At 44.6% G+C, this 25080-nt stretch overlaps 2 protein-coding genes across 5 annotated transcripts in view; one reads left to right on the top strand and one right to left on the bottom strand.

Annotated features, from left to right (window-relative positions):
• LRRC56 (leucine rich repeat containing 56) overlaps positions 1–5491 on the top strand; it is a 38324-nt gene extending 32833 nt beyond the window's left edge. The window contains exons 11-13 of the mRNA XM_081919927.1: positions 1911–2104; positions 3217–3586; positions 5111–5491. Of these exons, the coding sequence (XP_081776053.1) occupies positions 1911–2104; positions 3217–3586; positions 5111–5303 (757 nt within the window). The 3' untranslated portion in view covers positions 5304–5491. The remainder of the gene's footprint in view (positions 1–1910; positions 2105–3216; positions 3587–5110) is intronic.
• An 8429-nt stretch (positions 5492–13920) lies between these two features.
• The window catches only part of LMNTD2 (lamin tail domain containing 2), an 81823-nt gene continuing 70663 nt past the window's right edge, over positions 13921–25080 (bottom strand). For 2 of the 4 annotated variants that reach the window (XM_081919414.1, XM_081919412.1), the window contains 4 exons: positions 20964–21154; positions 19919–20067; positions 18477–18559; positions 13921–14132 (listed from right to left, as the gene is read on the bottom strand). In XM_081919414.1, coding sequence (XP_081775540.1) covers positions 13986–14132; positions 18477–18559; positions 19919–20067; positions 20964–21154 — 570 coding nt within the window. In that variant the 3' untranslated portion in view covers positions 13921–13985. Of the gene's footprint in view, positions 14133–18476; positions 18560–19918; positions 20111–20963; positions 21155–25080 lie in introns of those variants that run through there. The other 2 variants (XM_081919413.1, XM_081919415.1) reach the window with 2 other exon arrangements.

Genomic DNA, 25080 nt, shown 5'->3' with positions numbered 1-25080 from the left:
AGTGAGCTACTCTCCAGATAAAGCAACCAGTGAGCACTGTACGGAATGAACACTCAACTATAAGCTGACTTGCTTCTGTCCAAGCCATGACCTAGGCGCAGGATACCTTAAGGATCACCTCCTCCTATACAAGCCTGAGTGCTGCCTAAGATCTGATGGAGAGCCCCTTCTCTATGTCTCTGTTGTAGCGGAGGTACTGTTGTTGGGGATAAGAGAGAGGGAATTCTAAGTGGTCGTACCTAAATAGTGGAATACTTTGTCCCATGAGGCTCAGTTGGCCCCTTCTTGTGGTATTTTGCCTTGGCCAAAACTTTACTGTATTTAATTTTTATCGGGTTTTTTTTATTACCAGCTTTTTCTGTTCTATCTGTTGCACCTGTCTGTTTTTAATTGTGTGGGGTTTTTTTTTAATAGTATTGGATTTTATAGCAGTATTAATTGTTGCTATCTACCCTCAGTGATGTATAAGCACTAGAAGGGCAGAATATAAATATTTAAATATATATATTGGATTAAAATTATTAAATAAACATTGCAAAATACCAAATGGAATAAAGAAGCTGGTAATATCAACCCTTAGCTTCTTTTCAGAAAACCTGTCTTTCTCCAAGATGCTCCGTGCTGCATCTCTTTGACCATTCTAAACACACACAAATCTTAAGGCATGTGAACTATGGAAACTTTTGTGACCCAGCACATTTATCCCATTTTAAAGGACCTTTGCTCACTAGATTATCCTGTTCTCAAAATTAGCATATGAAAGTTAGTTCTCTGCCTGTTTCTTCTCACTGTGATAAGATAAGCACTTAAGCCACCTTGTGGCAGTTCTGAGGAATTGCCCTTCACACTTAAATTCTGATGTAATCTGTTCCCAGAACTGATTTGTCACCTGTTAAGTCAAGATGTTCTTCCCACGGATGAGGTAGTCTCTTTTTACAGATTGGAAAACAAAGGTTGTACTAACAGAGATTCCCTGCAGACTATGTTGTACATCGGGAATAGGGAACCTATAGCCCTCCAACTGTTGGGGTACAACTCCCATCAGCCCCAGCCAGAATGGCCAGTAGTTGGCATGATGAGCATTATAGTACAGCAAACATCTAGAGGGCACCAAGTAACCATTCCCTGCTGTACATCTTTGGCTCACATCGTTGCCGTCAGTCAACCTTGCTGCTCACCTTGGAAAATTGTCGTCCCAGCATGATTGCTGTATGTCTGGAAGGAATGGTGTAGGCAAGGCTTTTCCTCCATCTCATCAATCTTTCAGGGTTTTTGTCCTATGTTTCAAATTTAGCATTGAAGTGCAATGGGGAGTTCCTGTGTCTATCTGTGTGATGGGACCACACACCTACACCCACACCCATTTTTAAAAAATTGTGTTAATTTATTCACAAAAATTTTAAATTGCTTTACAACTGCTGTTCCAAAAGCAGTTAACCAAGCAACAAAATAAAGCCTCTTGAATCCATCCTATGAAAATTCATATCAAAGCTAAAAATAAAAACACATAAAATGGGGCTAATTTTCAAAAGCACAGAATAGTCTCCACCCATTTCTATAATGCCATGAGAGGGAGCCAAATGAACAGCTCCCAGAAGCGAGTTCCAAAGCTTTCAGAAGAGTTTTTGGTGGAAGCTTTCTCTTTGTGGCATTTCTTCCCAAAAGAGACTTGCCAAAGCTCAAACCTGAACATCTAAAAGTGTTGTGAGAATACAGTGCCAGGGTTAAAGCTTGTCTCTGAAGGAGTATTGTAACACGGAGTATTTTACTCTTACTTAGATAGGGTCATTATATTATCTTAAATCTATAGATTCTGGTGTATAGTGCATTATGTTTTTTAATGTGTTGGAACATGTGGTTTGGATAGGGCAGGAAGAAAGTCAAACTTAATAGCATCAAATTTCTGGCAGGCACCTACAAGCTCTCCAAAGGGCAAATTCTCCCCAGGAGCTAAAAACAACACCAACTTTAAGTGAGGAGGAGGAACACTACAGCTTGAGTGACAGCTGTGATGAAGATCTGAAAGAAGCCACTCAGGAGGAGATCATGGAAATCACATCATCAGATTCTTCTTGCCAGTCCCGTCTTTCTCAGTCATCATCAGGTACATTATCCAAATGATTAATGCACCCCTTGTTACTGACAAGTAACAACAATTATATGCCTGCCTTAGGTTTTGTAGTTCTAAAGTTCCTGTGATATGTATGTATCTTTGGCAAATTTCCATTTTCTCTGTCAAAAATATGTGCATGGAGTTATCTATCCTATCATTTTCTTCTGAGATACACACATGGGGATTTTTCTGGCTAACAAAATAAGCACAGATTGGCTTGAGTGATTATTTTAGCAAACTTTCAATTTGAGATACCTATGCTTAAAAGAATCACAAGACCCGAAGTATGTGCTCAGAAGAGAAATAATGCTAACTTGTATCAACATTTTATTTGCATTCAGATTACAATATTTTTGTCCCTGCCTTCCGATTTCAGAATATGAAGGCAAGGAAGAAAGAGAGAGAAAGCAGGTTGTGATGGCAAGGTTCCAGAGACCAGAAGTTATAGAGCATGACAGGGAGGTGCATGGGAAGAAGCAATTCTGATCATTTAAACTACTGGAAGCCACAGGAAATCAAGATTTCCTTTGATTTCCCATGATTGAATGCCTGCCTACTTTCCAACTTTCCACAGTAACTATTGGGTTTTGTAACAAACACCAAGATTCTTTAGAAGCAGTAGTAAGTAGAACGTATAGTGTGGAACAGAGAGCTTTTCCCATTCAATCTTTGTAACTTGAATGATAGGAGAGTTCAACTCATAGTGACGTTCTGTGTACACTGCATAGGGAGTGAGTGCCATTCAGTTTAGTGGGACTTATTTCTGTGTAGACATGCACTGAATTATACTATCAGTCCTTTAATATTTTGAAACCTCTCATAGCTAAATAGATGGAAATTCAGGCCATTCTAATAAGAACAAGAGTTCCTGGTCTAAACCCACCTCAGTTCATGAAAGCCTCTTAACTACAGTTGTTGTTCTTGTTGTTGTCGACATCTGTCTGTCTCAGGAGACAATGGAGGAGTTCGCCTTTGGGGTGAAGTCAAACTCAAACTGTTGGAAGGTTACAGCACCTGTGTTTGCTGATTTACGCTTTCAAGTGGATGGGAGTGAAGTTACATGCTCTGCTTCTAAATTGCTGTGCTTTCCCTTTGCATTTCAGATTCATTGCACGTCCAAGAAAATTCATTGCCCACCATTATAAAGCGCTCTATTGTACCCTCTCCTCCAAAAAGTCCCTCGCCTGCATTCATACAGCGAGTGAGAACTGAGTTTGTTGGAGCTAGACGCCTGAAAGTGCACAGTTCGGAAAAGGCAGTTCTACCGAAGCCACAGCCTTCATCAACTCAGAACAGTGATACAGTGCAGAATGTGTTTGAGAAGACTACTGTTCAGAGTCTCAGCAGAAAACCTGATTTCTCCTTATCTGATACATCTATCTTAAGTCAGAGGCATAGGACTTTTGGCCCCGACAGCAAGCAGACCAAGAGACCTGTTTCAGGACCAGCAACAATTGGACCAACAAACATCAGGTTGGGATACCTAGGTAGCTCTTTCACTAGGATTGCTAAACCAAATGGAACAAATCCACATGGGATAAAGGGTGCTTCATAACATCCAGGATGGAGTGAACTGTGCTTTAAAGTTTAACCCATTGGCTTTGGTTTTAAGCATACCTAACTCTCTCTCTCAAGAGTGTGATTGCAGGCTTTTGATCTTATACTTACTGCTTGGTTTTCTGTTTTGGGTGGTGTTATCCTTCTCAAAATGAGTTCCAAGAAGCTTCATTGACAACTAGCATCTAAGATTAGCTTCAGCTGCTCAGCCCCTGTCCACTGCACATCTCCCTTTCATAGATTAACAATGGATCTATCTATCTACCCTGCTTTTCAGAAAAAATTGTCTCAACAGGTCAGCACAAGGAGGACCATCTGGGAGGTTTGGAGGTTCCTCTATATACTCTTCCTCTTGCAGGCGCATCAGCCTATAGTTCAAGCTAAGTTGCACCTGACACTTGCAACATATTCTCCCTTATTATTACTTCTTTTTCTTCTTATTATTATTATTATTACATTTATCCATAATTTACTACGTAAAATGTCTCAAAGCAACTCACAGTTGGAAAAAAACATACAAAGGCAAGTATTTAAAACAACATCAAAAGAATAAAACAACATTATTTACCCGAAGTGCTCATCCTGCAGTATTATATAAAGATATGAATCCTACACCACCCAGCTAAATGACAAACACCAAAAACAGCTAGGTGCCATATGAGCCCAGTTAAGAACCAAATGCTAGGGTAAACAATGCCTTTGGCTGGCACCTAAAAGTTAACAATGATGGCATCTGTCATATCTCCCTAGGGAGAAGATTGCATAACCATCACTGAAAAGACCTGTTCTCACGTTGTCACATTCCACACATTCACAGACTCTGGATAGGCTCATATGAGGAGAGACAGTCTCTAAGGTACTGAGGTCTGAGTTACATCAGTCTTTGTAGATGAAAACCAGCCCTTCAGACTGAGGCTAAAAACTAATGGGCAGGGCAGCCAATGCATTTTGGGCAGGATCAGTGTTGTATGCCTTCTACTCCCAGTTGACAACCTGGCTTCTGAATTCTGCACTAGCTGCAGTTTACAAATTATCTTCAAAGGTAGCTGCATGTATGATAAAACACATTGCAGTAATCTAGCCTAAAGGTTATCATATCATAGACTACAGAAGCAAGGCTATCCCAGTCCAGAGAGGGCTGCAGCTGGGCCACCAGTCAAAGCTGATGGAAGGTACTCTGTGCCACCAAGGCCACTTGTGCTTCCAGTGACAGTAATGGGTCCACAGGTACTCCCAAGCTGCATGCTATATACTGTATCTCTGTAACTGAGTGGTGTGTTGTTCTCCATGCTAATGAGGTGGGACATAGGGGGTACAGAAGAGGTTTTATCCCTCTTTGTTGCATCCAGCGCAGGAGGTTTAAGTGACTATGCAATTCTAGCTTAGTCTCTGAAACATATTTGTGCCAACTCACTGTACTCTGGTGTTTCTTGTTTTTAGAGCCTCTGTAGATAGAAAGCTCCTCAAGATGATCAACTCTCATCAACCTGCTGTTCGCTCATGCACAAAAATGCCAGAGGGACTTGCAGTTCTGAACGTGGTCCGCCCTCTGACTGCCAAGGCTGCCCTGCAGAGCTTGCCGAGCAAGCCAAATATCTCAATGACGGCTCAAAGCAAGACTCCCAAATTGTAGGAAATGCCCTCAGCAGCTGTGCGTATGCTGTTGCCAAGTCACAGACGCTTTCAGCTGCTTTCTGTGTTTCCCATCTTCCTATGAGCAACACAGGCTGGCTTCTCTGACTCATCGCGATCTCTGAACACAGCAGTGCCCTAGGTAAGCAAAGCAGTTTAAATAAACAATTTGATTGACCTCAAACAAAACTGCTGCTGCAAATGGAGAATCTGCAACTCCCCTATCAACCATTTTGGCAGCTTCTGCAAAAGGAGGAATGAAAGCTTGTGCCGCCATAGCCCTTTCAAGTGACTGTATGCCTGATGTTTACAGCAGCTGCGTGCCTGGCCTCATGGCCAGGGTGGCCCCTTTGACTCATCCAGTGGGAGGAAGGTACAGAGCATCCTTCAGCATTCCCTCAGGTATCCAGCTGCAGCTACTTCCATGTCTCCAACTGCTGTCAAAGGGATGTATTCCCTCTTGTGAAATCATACAACAGACTGGGAAAGCTGTGTAGAATGGAATTGAGTGTGCTTTGAGCAGGACTCCCACTTTCAAAGCACATCCCTGATTCAGGCACGAACTTGGATTCCACGTTGATGTAGAAACACTCCATCTTGCTTGAAATCATTCTTCTCTATTCTTTTTAGCAGGGAAAAACTCAGTAGTTCAGAAGGAGTTTGGAAGAGGGGGATTGAGCACATCACTTTTTTTTGTACTTGGAAGGAACTCCTGATGCTCATCCAGAATGCTGTCATACAGATATACCTGAATTGGGTGGGCTGTGTTTTCTCCAAGCCAGATGTCCGTTGTAAATATATTTGCAGTGGACAAGGTTGATTCCCAACAATCTCTCCTTTACCTCATCTTTTTCATGTGTTTTTACCACAAAATGTATTTGCAATCAAATGTTCTGTAACTTTTTTTTACTAGATCAGTTTTAAAGGAATACAAGAATATGTATGTGCGTGCATGTGCTCGTCTGCGCACACACACACAGAGACACACACATATTCAACCACTGCAGGGAGCTTACTCTACTTTTAATAACATTTATTCTGCTTTAGAATACAATATGAAGTGCTATGAACTGGTATAATCTGATCTGGTTTGCATAACAATGTAAACAATTCCACCAGGCCCCAGGTATGACATTTTATGGATAAAGTCAACACGTGAGCAGGCATTCACAGATGTTGCGAGCAGCAGTGGTTGTGAGCATGTCAGCAGGAGAAAGCATGCTGCCACAATCATGGGAATTGCTGCTGTCTGCATATGTGATAGTCAAGTTCACACTGTATATTTGTCAACACGAATCCCAAGGACAGTTGGGACTGCTTGCAAGTAGAACAAAAGCTATGTGTGAACTGGCACTCAAGACAGATATATTTCAACAATTATTATGAATATTTTGAAACTAAGTACTGTAATTGTTTAAATTATTTTCTGGAAGACTATTTATAATACATGAATTATGCAGCATCCCAATCTGTAGGTCATTTCTTTCTAGTTGAATGTTTGAAATGCATAATGGAGCTGAAACCAAGAACGTTCACACCATATCGTCAGCTTGTCCTTTGAAGCCAAAACATTTAAAGAATATAAGAGGATTTGGGACATTCACACCCTTAGAAGGCATGCATTTCTGCAGTAAATGGAGCAGGGGATTGTAGGAGTAAAATCAAAATTCATAGAATGGTCATTCCCAGAAAATGTGTAAAATTGGCTTTGGCAAAACATGCACCATTTAAGCCAGATTCCTTCATTACACCAGTCTCTCACTTTGCAATCATAATTAAAATTATCCTCTGTATATAAATGGTGAGAGAGCAGGGGTAACCAATATGGTGCACTCCAGATGTTAGACTCCAACCCTCATCAACCCTCATCATGGCCAATGGTGGGCATTAAAATTCAGCAACATCTAGAGGGCACCACTTTCGCTACCCTTGGTATGGGGGAGACCAGCAAGTCTGACACACACTACCCCGAAGTAGCCCAAGAATTCTGGGCAAAATTACCCAATCACATCCAATTTTAATAGGAAAAAAGCATATGGGAGAGAGGTGCTGCATCGTCCCTAAACCATGATGTACTGCAGCCATCCTCCCAAATGTTTCCTTCCAGCTGGGCTTACTTCCAATCTGTCTCTTTTTATGTGGTAATCTATGTTGAAAGACATGCCTAGTGTGATGGGACGATGAGCTGCTTGTGCGTAAAATGCAAGTCCCTCAGAGTTTGATCAGGTTTTCAAACCTCTGCCTGTGACGGAGCCCCTCCAGCATGGCTGCGTCAATCACTAGTAGAATCCGAAAGTGGCTGCTTTCGGAAACGTTTCCAACATAAAAGCTCCTTAACGGAAACACGTCGTCTGGCCTCTCGGCGTGACAGTTTCCGTCGAGGTGTGGGTGTCCCTATAGGAGGTCCTGAGACCTCCCCACTGGTTTCGCTTGAAGCGTCTCTGAGCCATCCCTCCGACTCACTTTCCCTTGGAGTTCTTGCTCGCCCTCTACTGGTTCCCTCTTCCGCTGCTACTGCTCTCTCAACCTCAGGGAGCCTTTGCACCTGCGGCGCTTTAGATGTCAGTTCCCTGACATCCACCTCCCCTCCAGGGCCCCCTTCACCCCCTCCCGTCTCCTCTCCTACTGGCGGTGAGGAGGTAAAACCCCTGAAAGAACCTCCCTCATCTTCCGACGTCGCGAACACTTCCTTCCACTTGTTGCTGTTCCTACTCTCTAGGTACTCTTCGTCATCAGAGTCCACTCCATCTTCCAACTCCGACTCCGCGAACCCTTCCATTTCCTCTTCCTCATCGGTGGTGCCGAAATACTCCCTCCTAAACCTTGCTATAGGCTGAGGTTTCCTCGGGAACCTTTGGTGGAACGTTTCTGTTAAAACCTCGTCATTGACTTCCTCTGCACTTACCCAGGTGTTTTCTGACTCCGGTTCCCCTTCCCACGCCACCAAATACTCCACCTGATTACCCTTCCACCTGGAATCGAGGATTTCCGCTACATGGTTGCGGCGTTCCCTCTCTTCCAAGGCTGGTCCCCTGACGTGCTCCCCTTCACGTCCCCCCCTGTATGGTGACAGTAACGACCTGTGGAACACTGGGTGCAATTTCATGTGGTTGGGTAATCGGAGTTTGAAAGCTACCGGGTTGACCTGCTGAATCACCTCAAAGGGTCCCAATCTTCTGGGCCTCAGTTTCTTACAACCCCCTTTGAACGGCAACCCTTGGGTTGACAACCACACTTGATCCCCCACCCTTATGGTTTCACCTTCCCTTCTGTTCTTGTCTGCCTGCTTCTTATATTGTGCCTTGGCCCTTTCTAAGTTGAGCTGGAGCTGCTGATGGATGGCTTCCATCTCTTCTACAAAATGTTCAGCCGCTGGAACGCTCCATCTCTCCCCTCCTTCCCCTGGAAATGCCCTGGGGTGACACCCGTAATTAGCCAAAAAGGGACTCATCCCTGTGGACACATTCTCCGCATTATTGTAGGCAAATTCTGCCAACGCCAACTTTTCGACCCAATCGTTCTCTCTGTCATTGACATAACACCTAAGATATTGTTGAAGAATGCCATTTGCCCTTTCCGCCTGCCCGTTGGTTTCAGGGTGCCGGGCAGTTGAAAAATTAACTTCCACGTGTAGCAAGCTCATGAGCTTCCTCCAGAACCTGGAAGTAAATTGTTTGCCTCGATCTGAGATCACCCTCGAGGGAGCCCCGTGCAACCTAAAGATATGTTCCACAAACAACTTCGCCGTTTCTTCCGCTGTGACTGCATGTGAGCATGCTACAAAATGGCACATCTTAGTTAACAGGTCTACTACTACCATGATGGCTGTTTTCCCCTTGGACCTTGGCAGATCCGTCATAAAATCTATTGATATCGCTTCCCAAGGCCGTTCTGGTGTGGGTAAAGGTTCTAATAACCCTGCCGGCGCCCTTCTTTCCCCTTTGGCTCGCTGACATTGGTCACACCCTCTTACATACTCCCTTACATCTTCCCTCACCTTAGGCCACCAAAATTCCCTGGTAACCAACCACATGGTTTTGTGTTGCCCAAAATGTCCCGCCGTGGGGCTATCATGCAACTGCTTGAGTACTCTCCCCCTCAATTCACCTTCGGGTATATACAGTGCCCCTTTGTAATACAATGCCCCATTTCTTTCCTCAAAACCTCCGGGGCTCTCGCCCTCCCCCCTGAGACCTCTGAGCTTATCCTGGGCATATTCATCATTTTCCGTTTCCTCCACCAGTTCCCGTTGCCCCACCAGCGCCGCCCCACACACCCAGCGGTCCTCCGGGATGACATGTCTCTCTTCGATCACCTCCTCCCCTTCCCAATATTCTGGTTGCGTGAGAGCGCATCCGCCCTGACGTTTTCTGGGCCTGGCACATAACAAATCTCAAAGTTAAATTTGGAGAATTCCTGTGCCCATCTCACTTGTCGTTGGTTGAGCACTCGAGCTGTTCTCCAATACTCTAAATTTTTGTGGTCGGTGCACACTTGCACCTTGTGTTGTGCCCCAATTAATAAATGTCTCCACCTCCGGAATGCTTCGTGAATGGCAAGTAGTTCCCTGTCATACACCGTGTAATTCCTCTCGGACTTATTCAGTTTCCGCGAGAAGAATGCACACGGTCTCCACTCCGACGCACTCCTCCCCGGTTGAAGAAGGACCGCCCCTATAGCCCGGTCGGATGCATCTGTTTCCACTCTCATGGGTTTTTGTAAATCCACATGCAGAAGTTGTTCTTCCGAGGCGAAAGCCCTTTTCAGTTCTTCAAAGGCTCGATCCGCCTCCACCGTCCAAACAAATTTCTTCTTGCTGCTGAGGCAGTCGGTGATGGGCGCCGTCAAGTGGGCAAAGTTCTTGATGAACTTCCGATAAAAGTTCCCAAACCCCAAGAATCTTTGCACGTCCTTCTTGGTCTTCGGTGTCTTCCATTCCAGTACCGCTTGAACCTTGCCTGGATCCATGGCCAATCCCTTGTCTGACAAGCGGTACCCCAGGAATTCCACCTCCTTGGTATGAAACTGGCACTTCTCCAGTTTCACCCACAGCTGGTTGGCTTGCAGCCTGCCCAACACTTCTCGAACGTCCCTCACATGCTGTTCCTCATCTTCCGAATACACCAACACGTCGTCTAAAAAGGCCACACAGTTCTTGTAGAGCAAAGGTCCCAGAACGTGGTTTATAAAAGCTTGAAAACAGGCGGAGCCCCCTTGTAGACCGAAGGGCATAACGAGGTATTCAAAGGCTCCCAAAGGGGTAAACATGGTGGTCTTCCATTCATCTCCCTTCCTTATGCGTATCAGATTGTACGCCCCCCGCAGGTCCAGTTTTGTAAAAATCTTTCCCTTCCTTACTCTGGTCAAAATGTCGTCAATTCGGGGCATAGGGAAAGCCAGGGGCTCCGACACTGCATTGAGGCCCCTGAAGTCACACACCAGTCTCGGTTTGTCTGTGTTCTTTTTGTCCACAAAAAACACTGGGCTGCCCCCCACCGCTCGGGACTCTCTGATGAAACCTCGCTTCAAGTTTTTGTCAATGAACTCCCTCAGCTCCTGCATCTCCCTGTCTGACATGGCGTACAGCTTGCCTACTGGGAGTTGGGCCCCTGGGAGTAGGTTGATTTGACAGTCAAAGGGTCTATGCGGTGGCAGTTTGTCTGCTTCCCTTTCGCTGAATACGTTGCTCAGATCTGCGTATTGCGGGGGCACCTTCCCTTTGCCCATCACTTCCATCCCCGCTAGGGTGACTCTGTCTCCTCCCGAGACCTTCCCCTCCTTGCAGTGTTCTAGGCAATGCGCTGACCCAAAGGAGACCACCCTCTGATGCCAGCCCACTAGCGGATCGTGTAGCGCCAGCCAGCTCATCCCCAAAATGATGGGCGCTCCTCCCAGGATGGCCACATTAAACGCTATCTGTTCGGTGTGCCTTGCCACTCTCATTATCATCGGGACAGTCTGTTGGCTAACTTCTCCCCCCAACAGCTCTCTGCCGTCAATCGTAGTCACCTGCAAGGGGTTACTTAAAGGGATGGTCTGTATCTGGTGCTCAGCTGCAAACTCCTTACTCATGAAATTACAGGAGCTGCCTGAATCCAAAAGCGCCTTGACCTTTAGTGGGTGTCCGTTTGGCAGTTCTAGTAACACCTCTATCACTAAAGCAGGTCTGGGAGGTTCTGGCATGGGCACTTTCATTGCTCTTTGGCCTGGCTGCTGTGCCCCGACGGTGGCAGCCAGGCGTTGGCTTTTACTTGCTCCTTGCTTTCCTCTTCCTTTCCCCCAACAGCTCCTGCCATCCCTTGCCATTCCTTTCTTTGTGGGCAGACTCTGGCAAAGTGCCCTGGCTGTTGGCAGAGATAACATCTCTTGGCGCTCTTTCCCTCCTTCTTCCGCCCTTCACTGGGATTTGAAACTGCGCGCGCCCGCGCTGTTCCAACTTCCATCGGCTCTGCCGGCGGGAAAGATGGCTCTGGAATGTCTGGAATGCGGAACTCCCTCCAACGGTCTCCTTTCCCTTCCCGCCTTTCCAAAGCCCTCGCCTCCTGGCGCGCTCCTATGGCCAGCGCAGATTTGGTTAATTGGTCCATAGACTCCGCCCTGGGCCCCCGGGAAAGCTCATCTTTGACGGTTGAAGAAAGCCCCTCTTCGAAAAGCATTTGGATGGGCTCCGCCGATAGGTCCCACCCCAATTTATGAATCAGCATAGTAAATTCAGTCCAGTACTCACGGACAGATCTGCTTCCTTGCTGGCAAGCCATTAACTGCCTTCGCACCACCCCCTGCTCAATATCGCTGGAAAACATCAGGTCCATGGCACGAAAAAACTTCCTCGTGTCCTTTAAGATCTCATTATTCGCTGCCATCAGGGGTCTAACCCAATCTTTCGCCCCGGATTCGAGATGGCCAATCACATACGCCACTCGCGATTCCTCGTCGGGGAAGTCATCAAACTGCAAGTTTAGAGCGTATTGCATCTCTGTTCTAAAGGCATGATAGTTCCTGGGATCCCCCCCGAATTTCTGCACCAATCCTGGTACCTTTCTGGCGAGCGGGGTGGTTTTCTCCTTTCCCTTTTCTGCATCCTGAGCCCTCCTCTCCTCAAGCCTCGCCGTTTGCAGCGCCAACTGGATCTCCAACGCTCTGTACCTTTCTTCCAGGCTTGGACCCCCTCCAGCTGCTCCTGCACCCCCGGTTCCGGCTGGGTTGCTCATGATGCTTCTCTCTGCACAAGCTGGCTTTCGGTGACTTTCGGATTGCTGTGATGGGACGATGAGCTGCTTGTGCGTAAAATGCAAGTCCCTCAGAGTTTGATCAGGTTTTCAAACCTCTGCCTGTGACGGAGCCCCTCCAGCATGGCTGCGTCAATCACTAGTAGAATCCGAAAGTGGCTGCTTTCGGAAACGTTTCCAACATAAAAGCTCCTTAACGGAAACACGTCGTCTGGCCTCTCGGCGTGACAGTTTCCGTCGAGGTGTGGGTGTCCCTATAGGAGGTCCTGAGACCTCCCCACTGGTTTCGCTTGAAGCGTCTCTGAGCCATCCCTCCGACTCACTTTCCCTTGGAGTTCTTGCTCGCCCTCTACTGGTTCCCTCTTCCGCTGCTACTGCTCTCTCAACCTCAGGGAGCCTTTGCACCTGCGGCGCTTTAGATGTCAGTTCCCTGACACCTAGATTGCCCCAAATGCCAAATTATTTTCCCAGTCCCCAGTTAATGTGTGAGTTTTATGTTGCTCCATAGCCAACTAACAATATTGTTTGGGCCACCCCAATCTCTGCTAAGCAATAGTAAGAGATTTCAGGGGATTTGGCATTTAACCAAGGTTGTGTTTCTGTTGGGAAATCAAGGCGCAGCGGAGACTAGTGTCTTTATGAAATGTGGTTTATTCTACACCTGGGTTTTGATGAAGAGAGAGAGTTCATGGCATTTACATCACAAGAGGGACTTGTCCTTCCCAGCAGTGCAGCCTTGGATTCAGAGGCATCCCAAGCGCCTTCCCCATGTCTCTTTCTATCAGCCTGCTGTTCTGCCCACTTCCTGCCCCTTCTTCCCAGAAACCCCAAAATGTCTGTGGCAAAAGGATGCCCTCTCTTCCTGTGCTGACATCACGCCCCACTGTTACCCTGGGGACCTCCCCCTCTCAACTTTGCTATTGTCTTCTGCTAACTTAATACATGGCTGGGGGAAAGGACACCATCTGGATGATCAATTGTTCTTAATGGACTGGTACTTAGTTATTTTATTTATTAAATTTGTATACTGCCCTCTATCCATAGACCTGAGAGTGATTCACAACATAAAAACAGTTCTCCTGTTCTTAATGGCATCAATGATATCAGCAGTCTCCTGAACTGGTTCAGCATGAGTTTTTTCACTCGCCTGGCATCTTTCCTTCATACTTCAAAAAATTAGGGGTAAATTCTACCCCTTTGCTAAATTTAAGATAATGGGGAGTCTGCCAAATTCCTAGCAATATGTAGCTTTACTTCTTTTCTCTGCCTCCTTTCCCATCACCATTAATGTGGTGCTTCTTGTCTTACGCCTTCCAAGATAGTTAAGCTGGCACAAAGAACTGCCTCGGAATTGGAAGGGAAAGTCACAACGATACATGCCAGGCAAACTGCAGAGTTGTGCTGTGTATTTAAAGCCATGCAAACCACCTTTGCTGCTGACATTCATCAGCATGTCATCTAGCAGGACAGTACCTCCTTAAGTGCAGATCAGTGATAGTGGGCATGTAAGTCATATGCTTGAAGCCATATCTTGAGCGAGCACTCCTCTGTCCTATCAGGGACACCATGGGAAGTGTAGTATCCAGCGTAGTCTTGAATTCCTGAAAAAAGGAAACTGCTGTTACCAAAAGATAGCAGCATTTAAAAGCAGGTGTGTGTGGCTGGCGTTTGCCTTCAGTACTTTGTTAAATATAATTATACACTTTATCCAAGCCCAATACTCTGCTACTAAAACTAAATTACACGTAACAGTTATAGAAACTGTAAAGAGAAATCTTGGGCATAGCACTGTTTGGTGTTGTGATTGTTTCATTGTTGGCTGTTTTGTGACTTTTGGTGTGTCATCTAAACAGAAAAAGGTGAGCTTCACAAGCACAACAGAGAGGGGGAATCAGATCAAGCAACCTTGTGTTGCACCTCATTATCCCTGTCTGTCTGTCTCTCTTATCTGTCACAGAGAGAGAGAGTGAGTGAGAGAGCGCACATATGTTACCTGGATGTGATTTTAGTACAGCATACCCTTCCCGCCGCAGCGGTACCATTTATCTACTTGCACTGGTGTGCTTCAAACTGCTAGGTTGGCAGAAGCTGGGGCAGAGCAATGCGAGCTCACCCCGTCCCAGGGATTCAAACCGTCAACCTTCTGATTGGCAAGTCCCAGAGGCTCAGTAGTTTAGACCACAGCACCACCCACGTCCGCCGCAATGCTGTTTCTGTGCTTCCGTCACGGTGTTCCGTTGCACCAGTAGCAGTTTAGTCATGCTGGCCACATGACCTGGAAAGCTGTCTGTGGACAAATGCCGGCTCTTTTGGCCTGAAGTGAGATGAGTGCTTTACCCCATAGTCACCTTTGACTGGACTTAACTGTCCAGGGGTCCTTTACCTTTACCTTAGTATAGCATAATACTCAAATCAGCAAGCACAGTCCATAACCTGTTATTATAGGATGAATGCTCCATATGTATGGTGTGTTAGCGGCAGTGAAATCTATTAACATCTGCCCTTTTGTGGAAGTGTTGAAAGTATCAAAGCCTTTCCCACTCTTAAATATATCCAAGACCTCTGCCCAAAGGAGGATAAAGATTTCTCCTTTTTCAAATTTGGCAGAGAAAAGAGGAACATATTTGTCAAAGTCGCACAACAGACCTGTGACACAGGCTAGAGGCAAAAACATCCACTTAACTCACTAGAAGTTAGGAATCTAAATGCCATTTATTTATTTGCCTTTGAAAAAATTGCCACCTTAATTCTACTAAAATACTAACTGGTTGTGCATGGGGAGACAGGGAAGCAGAGCAATTTAATTCCTCCACTAAGGATTAGCAGTAACATTTTTTTCCTAATATAAGGTCTGCCAAACAGCCTCTCTGTTCATCTAATTTTCAAGGTTCCTGGAAAAGGCACATTACAAGCAAAGCTTTTTTTTTACATTGGTTTTAATGTGACTTGTGGGGCTACATAAATGACAGAATGTAATAGCAGGAAGCCTCATCTTTAAATAAAGGAAATTACTCAAGGCCTGAAAATGTGCAAGACTTTGGGAGGCGCCTCTTCCTCTGCTGCAGATGGATGCTACAGCAAGTCATAATTTCAGTCATCAACACTGACCTAATGAATTAATAACTTGGAAGTGGCAGGTGTGTAGGAAGACTTGAAATTATAGCGGGTTCAGTTAGGATACTTTTTACTTGTGTAATCACAAAATAATAACTGATCCCTCACGTGATGTGAACCCAAGGTATCCAATGCTAGTCCTACTTAGAGTTGACCAACTGAAAGTAAGAGGCATGACTCTCTTGTGTCCATTGATTTCAATGTGTCTACTCTGAGTAAAACTTAGGTGGCTACAACCCAGAATGCACGCATGCATGTACTTATTTTATAATATTTCCTGCCCTTTAATGTAAAACAGTTCCAGGACTGCATTTGCATGAGCAGCATTCACTGTGGCTCTTTCTGTGTGCTTTTCCATAATCATAGTCTGGCACTGGCACTGGCATTTAGGGGGCAGGGGCTGTTTATAAGGGCCAGCATCTTTGTCCTTCTGCCGTTGCCCATTCTACTCATATTAACCTTAGCACAGTCCCTGGGTCTAGTTAAAATGCTGTCATCTTATAGCGCTGCTATCCTCATGCTATGCAATAACCACTGCTTCTTTCAATCTTTTTTGGAGTTAATGGGATTTGCTGCGCACTGTGAAATTGTTATTTAAGTAGACACACTGATATGTATCTAAGCAAGCAAGAGGTAAAGAAAATAGATTTCCAATTTAGCACAAAAGAGGGCTTTCCAGCTGAAGTGCCCAGTGAGTCAATGTTGAGACTTAGGTATTCACCCTGCCACCATGTACTCTTCTTTCTGTTTCTCCTATTCTTTCTCTTGAGACTCGCCTATATTATCAGTTTATCCTGGATTAGAGCTAAACAAAGGATGGGGATTGGAAAAGGTCCAGATGTTCCTTCTAAAACATCCAACCCTTGCAGGTTAGCAGAACGGAAGTACTTATTCTCCTTGAGTTAAATTCTCCCTCTGTCTACCACCTACAACAACAACAACAATAACAACAATTTATTATTTGTACCCCGCCCATCTGGCTGGGTTTTCCCAGCCACTCTGGGCGGCTTCCACAGATACCAAAAATACACTAAAAGCTTCAAATCATCAAAGGAGCTTTTATACAGATAGCTAAACTAACCCCTGCTCCTCCAACTCTGTTATTTAAAGGAACCCCTGGATGATTCTACAGTCTATACTAAGCTATGTTTCATTCATTCCCTTTTTATGAGGAATCTATCCAACACCATCCCTTTTTGGTTCTTCCATCATTTCTCAGACTGTAGAAAGTCTGTTTTGGTTTTTTTTCCCAAAATAAGAGCATAATCTCACTAGGTGTACATGCCCTTGGTGCCACTTCCAACTGTTTAAAGAGGCAGGGATTAGATGGGCAGAGATCTATTGTGCATGTGAACTTGTCAAAACTCTGCATACATTCACCATAACCTTTGTGTTAAGTGCCTTTTATCACCCTGTTTATTTATTTAATTGATCTCTTAACCAGAGCTAAAGTTTTTCCAGCTATTTAAAAAAACCAAAAACAAAAAATAATGTTAGTGTGCTTAACACCATAATGCTGTCTAAAAATAAGAAATAAGAAGCTTTCTGGCCATTGCCATTAACCCTGCTGCATAAATGCCAGTGGCCAGAATGCTTTAAATTTTTTTTTAAAGCATTATAGCATTATTGTGGTGTGACATGCTATAGTGCTCTTTTTTATTCTTTATTTTAAAAAACTGTTTTAGTACTAATTTATCTACTGTATATTTTGGAAAGTTTCCTATACGATGCATCTCAAGATATTGTTTACAAATTTGTCATGAGGGTTCCTAAAGTGGGGGTGGCAGTCTTCATCAATGTTTGACATCAGCTGCCATTGATTGGACGTTGGCAGACTGAAACATGTCTTTGGCATGACTGCCCAATTTTTGGTGGGACAGGTCCAAACTATGCTTATTTCAAACTCTACATGAGGGCTGCTGAAGTGGGGGCAGCAATTTTCATTGATGTTGGGCCACCGACTGCCATTTTGAATCAAGATGGCAGACTGAAATGTAACTTGGGCGTGTCGTTGTCCAGTTTTTGGTGTGATGTGTCCAACCTGCACCAATTTGGACAACTCGGAATATATCATTTCACTATTTAGCAAATTTGGCATGGCAGGCCAACTTGTGCCAATGTGGATGCCTCTGAAGACATTGGTCAACTCAGCTTGAGATTTCCTGAGGGAGGAAGCAGCGAACTTCATCTATGTTTTGATGCTGGGTGCTATTTTGAATCAAGACAGTGGACCAAAATGTGACTTTGATGTGACTTCACTCAGTTTTGGTTATGGGTCCACTTTGGTTATGGGTCCACTTTGATGTCACTTTGCCCAATTTAGTATCATGAGTCCAAACTATGCCAATTTGGATGATTTGAAGTTATTGACGCCCAATTTGGTTCCAAGATGGAGATGGTCATTCTGCTCTATGTTTGGAGGCTAGACACAATTTTGAATCAAGAGGGCAGACCGAAAATGACTTTGACATGCCTTCATCCAATAAGGTGGAAGAGGTATATTTTGTCTAAGTTTGGATACCATTGGATGCATTGAGCCCTGCATCGGGGGTGGGGGGGCATGCACAGCAGCAAAATTCACAAATCATACTATCCATTTAAAAATCACAATATGTTGGGGTTTCTTAGAATTCCCAGACAGCGCTGGGCACTTTCTGCTAGTTGTACTTGTACTATGCTTTGGAGAAGGAAACCTCTGTTTCCTGTCTCTTTATTCCAATGTCTGATTATCCAGCAACCTTGGGCTCAGAGGTGCCTACACAGCATTTACAGTACGACTCTGGGGAGGCCACTAACCTCTCCATGTATTTGTTACTAATGAACATACTTACTCTAGCTTCTGGTTCCATAATTTGAGGCTGCCATGTCTGAAAAGCAAAATCTCCCTCGCTGGTTGAAGAACTGCTATTCTTTTCTACCAAAGAACAATAAAAGCAGAGTGCCTTATTAGCACTAAAATTCGCCACCACATGCACTTTGCAATTTAATCTAAACTGAAGATGGTGTCTAAAACACCCCTTCCCCACTTTAGAAGAATCATAAACAATTGAGCACCTTTATCTAGACCCACAGAGCAATGGCAGAGCACAATGTGAAAAACACATTGCACTGAACGAGAAAGTAGGAAAGAGTGTCACTCTTTGAAACTTCCTCCTCCAGCTCTATGTACTTTGGGGGGGGGGGGAATACCCACCTTTGCCATGTCATGTCGGGAAGGCGGTGAATAGGGTGCTCAATGGTTTTGTGGGCACCAGGGGAAATCCTCAAGGGTGCCACTGTGCCCATGACCACAGATTTAAGTACTGTAATTAGATTGCTCACTGCACATTGGTATTGTTTCTTAGTGTGCATCTACACTAAATGAACCTGAGGCTGTGTTTTGTGAGATGTTGAGAGATTTCTGTCCTCCCTCCATTCAGCTTCCAGGATATTAAGTGGGAGGGGAAACATTTTTATTACCCATACATTGGTACCTCGGGTTACAGACGCTTCAGGTTATATATACTTCAGGTTACAAACTCCACTAACCCAGAAAGAGTACCTCGGGTTAAGAACTTTGCTTCAGGATGAGAACAAAAATCGCACAGTGGCGGCAGCGGGAGGCCCCATTAGCTAAAGTGGTCTTCAGGTTAAGAACAGTTTCAGCTTAAGAACGGACCTCCGGAACGAATTAAGTTCTTAACCCGAGGTACCACTGTATTTAGGTCCCTAGTGTAGAATTGTCCTAATGGGCTAACTATATGGTATGTGTACACACACCGAATGGAGGCCCAACACCATTCTGAAAGGAATAAAACTTTGGAGGGGGGAGGAAGTATTTTGAACAGAGTAGGGAGGACAAAAAGAGGGAATGCTTCTCTCTTTCAGTAGCTACCCTTTTTGTGCTTCACATTTGTCTGCCAAAGCAGCAGGGAATGGGAGTGGTGAACTGCTTCGAAGGTGGTACATAGCTGGGAAATGATGGACAGGAAAGAGCTAAGCAACCAACCAACCAACCTATCTTTGCTGATGCTCTGCTCAAAACTCCCTCCTAGAGTTATTTTTCCTTTTTCTTTTTTTAAGAAGGCATCAGGGCTCCATACCATCCATTTGCATGTGACGTGTAGTTAGTTCCAGTTATGAATACATTGAATTAAGTTATGCTTCTGAAATTATTTTTTATTTATTTTGACAAATACAGCATAAAATTCTTCCTTAATGCACACAGCAGTACACAGATTATATTTAACAACAGATATAGTTAAAACAGAGATCCTTATGTTGACTTGCATACCCATGAGTGGAAGCAAACTTTTTGAGGAAACTGAATATAAGCTGGAAGTTTCGCTGCTTGCATCACTGATTTTCGTCCTGATACCTGTGGCACGACTAAGCAGCATTTTGCTACTTTGTGCAGAATCAAAAGAAAAGTGTCCATGGAACCTGAACAGGAAAAAAAGAAGATTGACCCAAGAGGAAGCTCACCCTGTTAAAAGAGTCGGAATAAGCACCAGCTCCTTGCAACCAACACTATCCATTTCAAACAACTGCAGGGCAGCTGCAAACACTTCACACTGGTGCATCTGGGCACTGAAAGTGATCAACCTGATCTACTTTATATTTTGGAAACTTGTTTGTACACAGCATATTTGGACACCTCTGTCATAATTTTGCATAATGCTTCCTGAGATCATGGAGCAGGTTTTCGTCTCTTTGGATACAACTGGATGTCATTTTGAATTAAAATGGCAGATCAAACCTTTCAAGACTGCACTGTTCTAAAAATCAGTGCTGGCATCTAAAGATTCAGAGCCACAGTCTTCAGAGAGCATGAGTTTTATATTAGCAGTGTGATAGTAATGTTATGATTTGCACTTAACAATAAACCATAGTTTGTTTTAAACCATGCTTTGTTTAACAAAACGTGAGTTAACCACAAGTTGCCTTACAGACAATCAAACAAAACATGACTTGTTTCTCCAACATTTGTTTGGTTTTTGAGCTAATCTTGCCTCATGCCTTTCAAGTTTTGTGAATTTATAGAAGACAGGGAGTGTCAAACAAGCCATGGTTAAGGAAAGGTGCTAGGTTCACATATAACACCAAACATGTAAAATAAACCAGGATTTGTGAGCCAATAACAAATAATGCATTCAGCTTGTGGTTTGCATGCAGTAAGCAAACTATAGTTAAGTGGCTCAAAAGAGGTCATGCATAACACTAAGCCATGGTTTAATAAACCATGACTTAGTGTTATGTGCAAACCATTGCATGATACTGACTGTACTCCATTCCTTCTACCTGTTTTTCACCAGCACACTCCTAGATTGAATCTCTACCTTTTGTTTACCAAGATGCCTGAAGTTCTACGAATTCGTTGGGACGAAGCTACGTCTGGCCTCGAAGGCAAGGACTCAAAAGTTTCATCATCTTCACTGAGGGGAAATTTGTCCACTGAAAGGTCCACATTATCACTATAGGCATCTGCAGCTGCCATGAAGTGCTGAGGACCTCTATATTGTGAGATAATCTTAGAAGATGAAAGTGAAAGGAAAATAAAGTTATTCACCAGACTTCAACATTTATATAATACAGTACTGCTTTTCAATGCTCCCATGGTAGTTGACAATTTGTTATATCAATGCATGAGAAAAGGACGGATTCTCTCAGGATCTATTCAGAAGTGGATGGTAGACATTCCCTCTTCTGCTTTCCCCTCAGGACATGCAAGTCCTTTAGCATGTCCTTCATTCCCAACAGCCATAAATGTGTATCAGCTGTTGATCCAGAAATTACAATCTAGGATCACATACTTAGGTTTATATTCATTTATTCAAAATTTTAGAAGTGGCCATTAATATTTAGCTGCTGGCTTATAACTGTTATTCTAAAGCACCAAAGCTGCAGCAAGCAAAGGCAGCACCGTCTGCTGCTTGTGGCTGGAAAGCCAAACAGGATGTTTGTGACTGTTGTCATGGGAACAAAGGGGCAGTCCATTCTGTACTGAGCACCGGATGTTAGCTCAGTGGGTTTGTCATATGACCTGTACAGGATGTACATGGAGGTGAAGTTTCTCTCTGTATGTTGAAGAGAGCAGACATGTTTTCTGGATGACTGCTAAAAGACACAAATAAAGACATGTAGATACGTTTACTGTCTGTGTCTGATTCCCCTCCCTGGGGATATGCAGGGAGGAGGAGAGAAGGAGAAGCAGTTGGTGTGTTTTCCTCACAGCCTGAGGAAAATCGCCGGAACGGACCTCGTGTTGTTTATCCTGCCGGGAGACGCCGGAGGGAGGTCTAAGGAATTCAGCCGGTGCCTGATCAGATAGGCACATACCGATGACCGGGTAGCAGAATTCCAACATTGGTAGCAGACGCCGGTTCCAGTTTTCATCGCCCTCTGCATCAAGAGGTGGCTTCCATGGATGCCTGACCTGAGAAAGCTGATTCTCTGCAGCCAGAAGCTGACCAGAGCAAGCTGGAAGCAAAAGCCACGGAGCCCAGGTATGTGATTTTCGGGCTTAGAAGAGTGAAAGCAGATTGAGTTATTTCTCTGCTTTGAGGGAGCAGCGTATGGGAAACGGCTCCGGTTAAAAGTGAAACCGCATACCAAACATTCCTGTGGTTTCTTCTCCAAGGGATTGGAATGTACTGTTGCTAAGCGACGCCTTTCAGTGAAGGCTAATCCTCAGAGAGGAGAAGTGAAAGCAACAGTGAATTGTTATGACTACGAAGTCTGAGGAGCTCCTGGAAATTTCCAACGCAGCCAGCGTTGAGAGCTGCCAGGTGCACAGAGTGTAAATAAGCCAGCTATTGGATTTTAGAGGCTTGTGTTTTAAAGAGTCAATGCAAGGACTCAAAATGGATGCCAAGAAGGGGGGAGCCCTGCCTTCTCCGCCCCTTTTGACCAGTGACAATTATGCATCTTGGTCTATTAAGATGAAGGCCCTGCTGCAGAATCAGAGACTGTTTGGGGTGATTGAAAATCCCATTCCAGCAGCACCAACGCGTGCTTGGGAGTCACAGGATGTGAAGGCCAGAACTGCTATAATTCTGTGCGTGTCAGATTCGCAGTTGATCCACATACAAGATTTACTGCACGCGAGAGATGTTTGGAACACGCTGAGAAGGACACATCAGAGAGATGCAGGTTCTTCAGCGTTGCTGTATTTTGAGAAGCTGACCAACCTGAGGCTTGCGCCTGATGGAGATGTTCAAGCGCACCTGACGGAAATGAAATTTCTGCGTCAACAGATGGTGGAACGCAATTTCCGTTTGCAGGAGGAAGTGTTTTGCTTCATGGTGATCAACAGCCTGAATCGGACTTACAAAACAGTTGCCAGTCAGCTGGGGTCCCTCCCAGCGAATGAACTGACTTCGGAGAGGGTCTTTGCCGTCGTGTTGAATGAACACGACAGACTTGCCGCCCTGGAAGTCAAGGACAAGGGGAGGGAAGAACGGAGTTCTAACGCCCCCACTGCTCAAGCTACTGGAGGAGATGCTGTAGCTATGAACGTTGTCCGATGTTACAATTGTGACCAGACGGGGCATCTACAGCGGAACTGTACAAAGCCACGTCGGAAGAAAGGAGCTAAGGCAAGCTCCACAAAGTCTGAGGCGTCAGACAAAGGTCACACCAAGCCAAAGGCAAAGACTGCAAAGGCTTTGATGTCGCTAAAAGCCACACCAGAAGCGGGGAATTTCTTTGTTTTGGATACTGGAGCCACAGTTCACATGACGGGACACATAGGACTATTTTCTACGTTTGAGAAGCAAAGCTTCGCTGTGCAACTAGCCAACGGTCAAAAGCTGGAAGCGACCGGAATTGGAACTGTGTATCTTAAAAGTCTGAACTTGACTATAAGCAATGTTTACTTGGTTCCAGAGTTGAAGTTTAATCTGCTCAGCGTTTCGCAGATTGCCAAGAAGGGACTGAAACTGTCCTATGATGATCAACACTGCGAGATCTACAAAGATGGAGAGTTGTATCTTTCTGCCAAAGAGAAAGATGGACTGTATTTGTTGACTTTTGATCGAAGTGATTACATGGAATGTAATTCTTGTGATTCTAACATGATCTCTTTTGCAGGTGTAGCTGAGAAAAACGTCAAGCAGGTCACCTCGAGGGGCAAAAGAGCATTTCAGCGAGTGTATGCTGATGTGATTGGTCCTTTAGAACCATCTAGAGGCAATGCAAAATATTACCTAATATGTGTTGATTCTTTTACAGGTTTTGTCTGGATTTCTCTTTTGGAGAGACCGAAAGAAGCCTTAGAAAGGTTTAAAGAGTTTTGTGACAAGGTTAAAAGTATGCATGATGCTGACATAGATTGTCTTTGCACAGATGAGAAGCCAATTTTTCTTTTACAGGAGTTCCAGAGGTTCCTGAAGAAGAAAGGGATAAGACACAAACTTGCAGCTTCCGAAGAAGCTTGGAATAGATGTGTTTGTGTTAGGGTGAACAAAGAATTGCAAAAGGGAATGCATGCGCAATTGCTAAGTTCACATCTGCCACATGAGTACTGGGCTGAATCGCTAATGTCATATTGTTACACGTGGTTGAGAAAGTTTTCAAGAGAGTTGGGAAGTTCTCCTTTTGAGAAACTGTTCCACAGAAAACCTTCTGTTGCCCATTTCAAGGTTTTTGGGTCTCATGTGAGAACAGAAGCTCCAGGTGGAGTAAAGAATGCCAGAGGCATTTTTGTGGGTTATGAAAAGGGTCTCTACAGAGTAATTTTGTCTGAATCTGGTAAGGTGATTCTCACAAAATTTCTAGAAAGCGCTCCTGAACAGGAGAGAGTGGTTGTTCACACATTTCCCACAGGTGATGATGATTCTGATGATGATGATGATGATGATGTTGATTTTATTGAGTTCAGTAGTACTGATGATGACAGCGATAGCTCAGACAGCTCAGTTGTCACAGTCATTGAGAGGAAGTCTCACACAATGACTAGACCCTCAGAAGAGGAGGATGAACCACTGATTAAGCTTAGTACTGGTTCTCCAGAGAGTTCAGAGGCTGAACCGGAAAGCAAAGAAGAGCAGCACCTCTTACGTAGGTCTGAGAGAGCAACGAAGGGTGTACCACCCAAGAGGTATTCACAAGAGTTTGCTTACCTAACTGTTGCTGTTGTAAATGACCAAGGTCAGATTGAAGCTGTGTCTGAGTCAGAGACAAAGGCACAACAGAGAATTGTTAACCAAGGTAATGCAGAAGCACTCATTCCTTGGAAGTCACACAACCAGAGAGGTACATTGGTAAAACCAGTGGCGGGTAGTTCCAAGGGTGGAACTGAAACAACAGGGGAATGTTATAAGTATAACAACTGTTTGTTTTCTTCTCTGGATGACGCTTTGCTCGCAGCACGCATTGATACTTTAGGGGGAGGATGTTATTCTAAAGCACCAAAGCTGCAGCAAGCAAAGGCAGCACCGTCTGCTGCTTGTGGCT

This window comes from Podarcis melisellensis, assembly GCF_964234715.1.
Source record: "Podarcis melisellensis genome assembly, chromosome: 1".
NCBI classification, from domain to species: domain Eukaryota; kingdom Metazoa; phylum Chordata; class Lepidosauria; order Squamata; family Lacertidae; genus Podarcis; species Podarcis melisellensis.
Note: the sequence above shows the minus strand (reverse complement) of the source record. Positions and strands in the feature narration are given on the sequence as shown.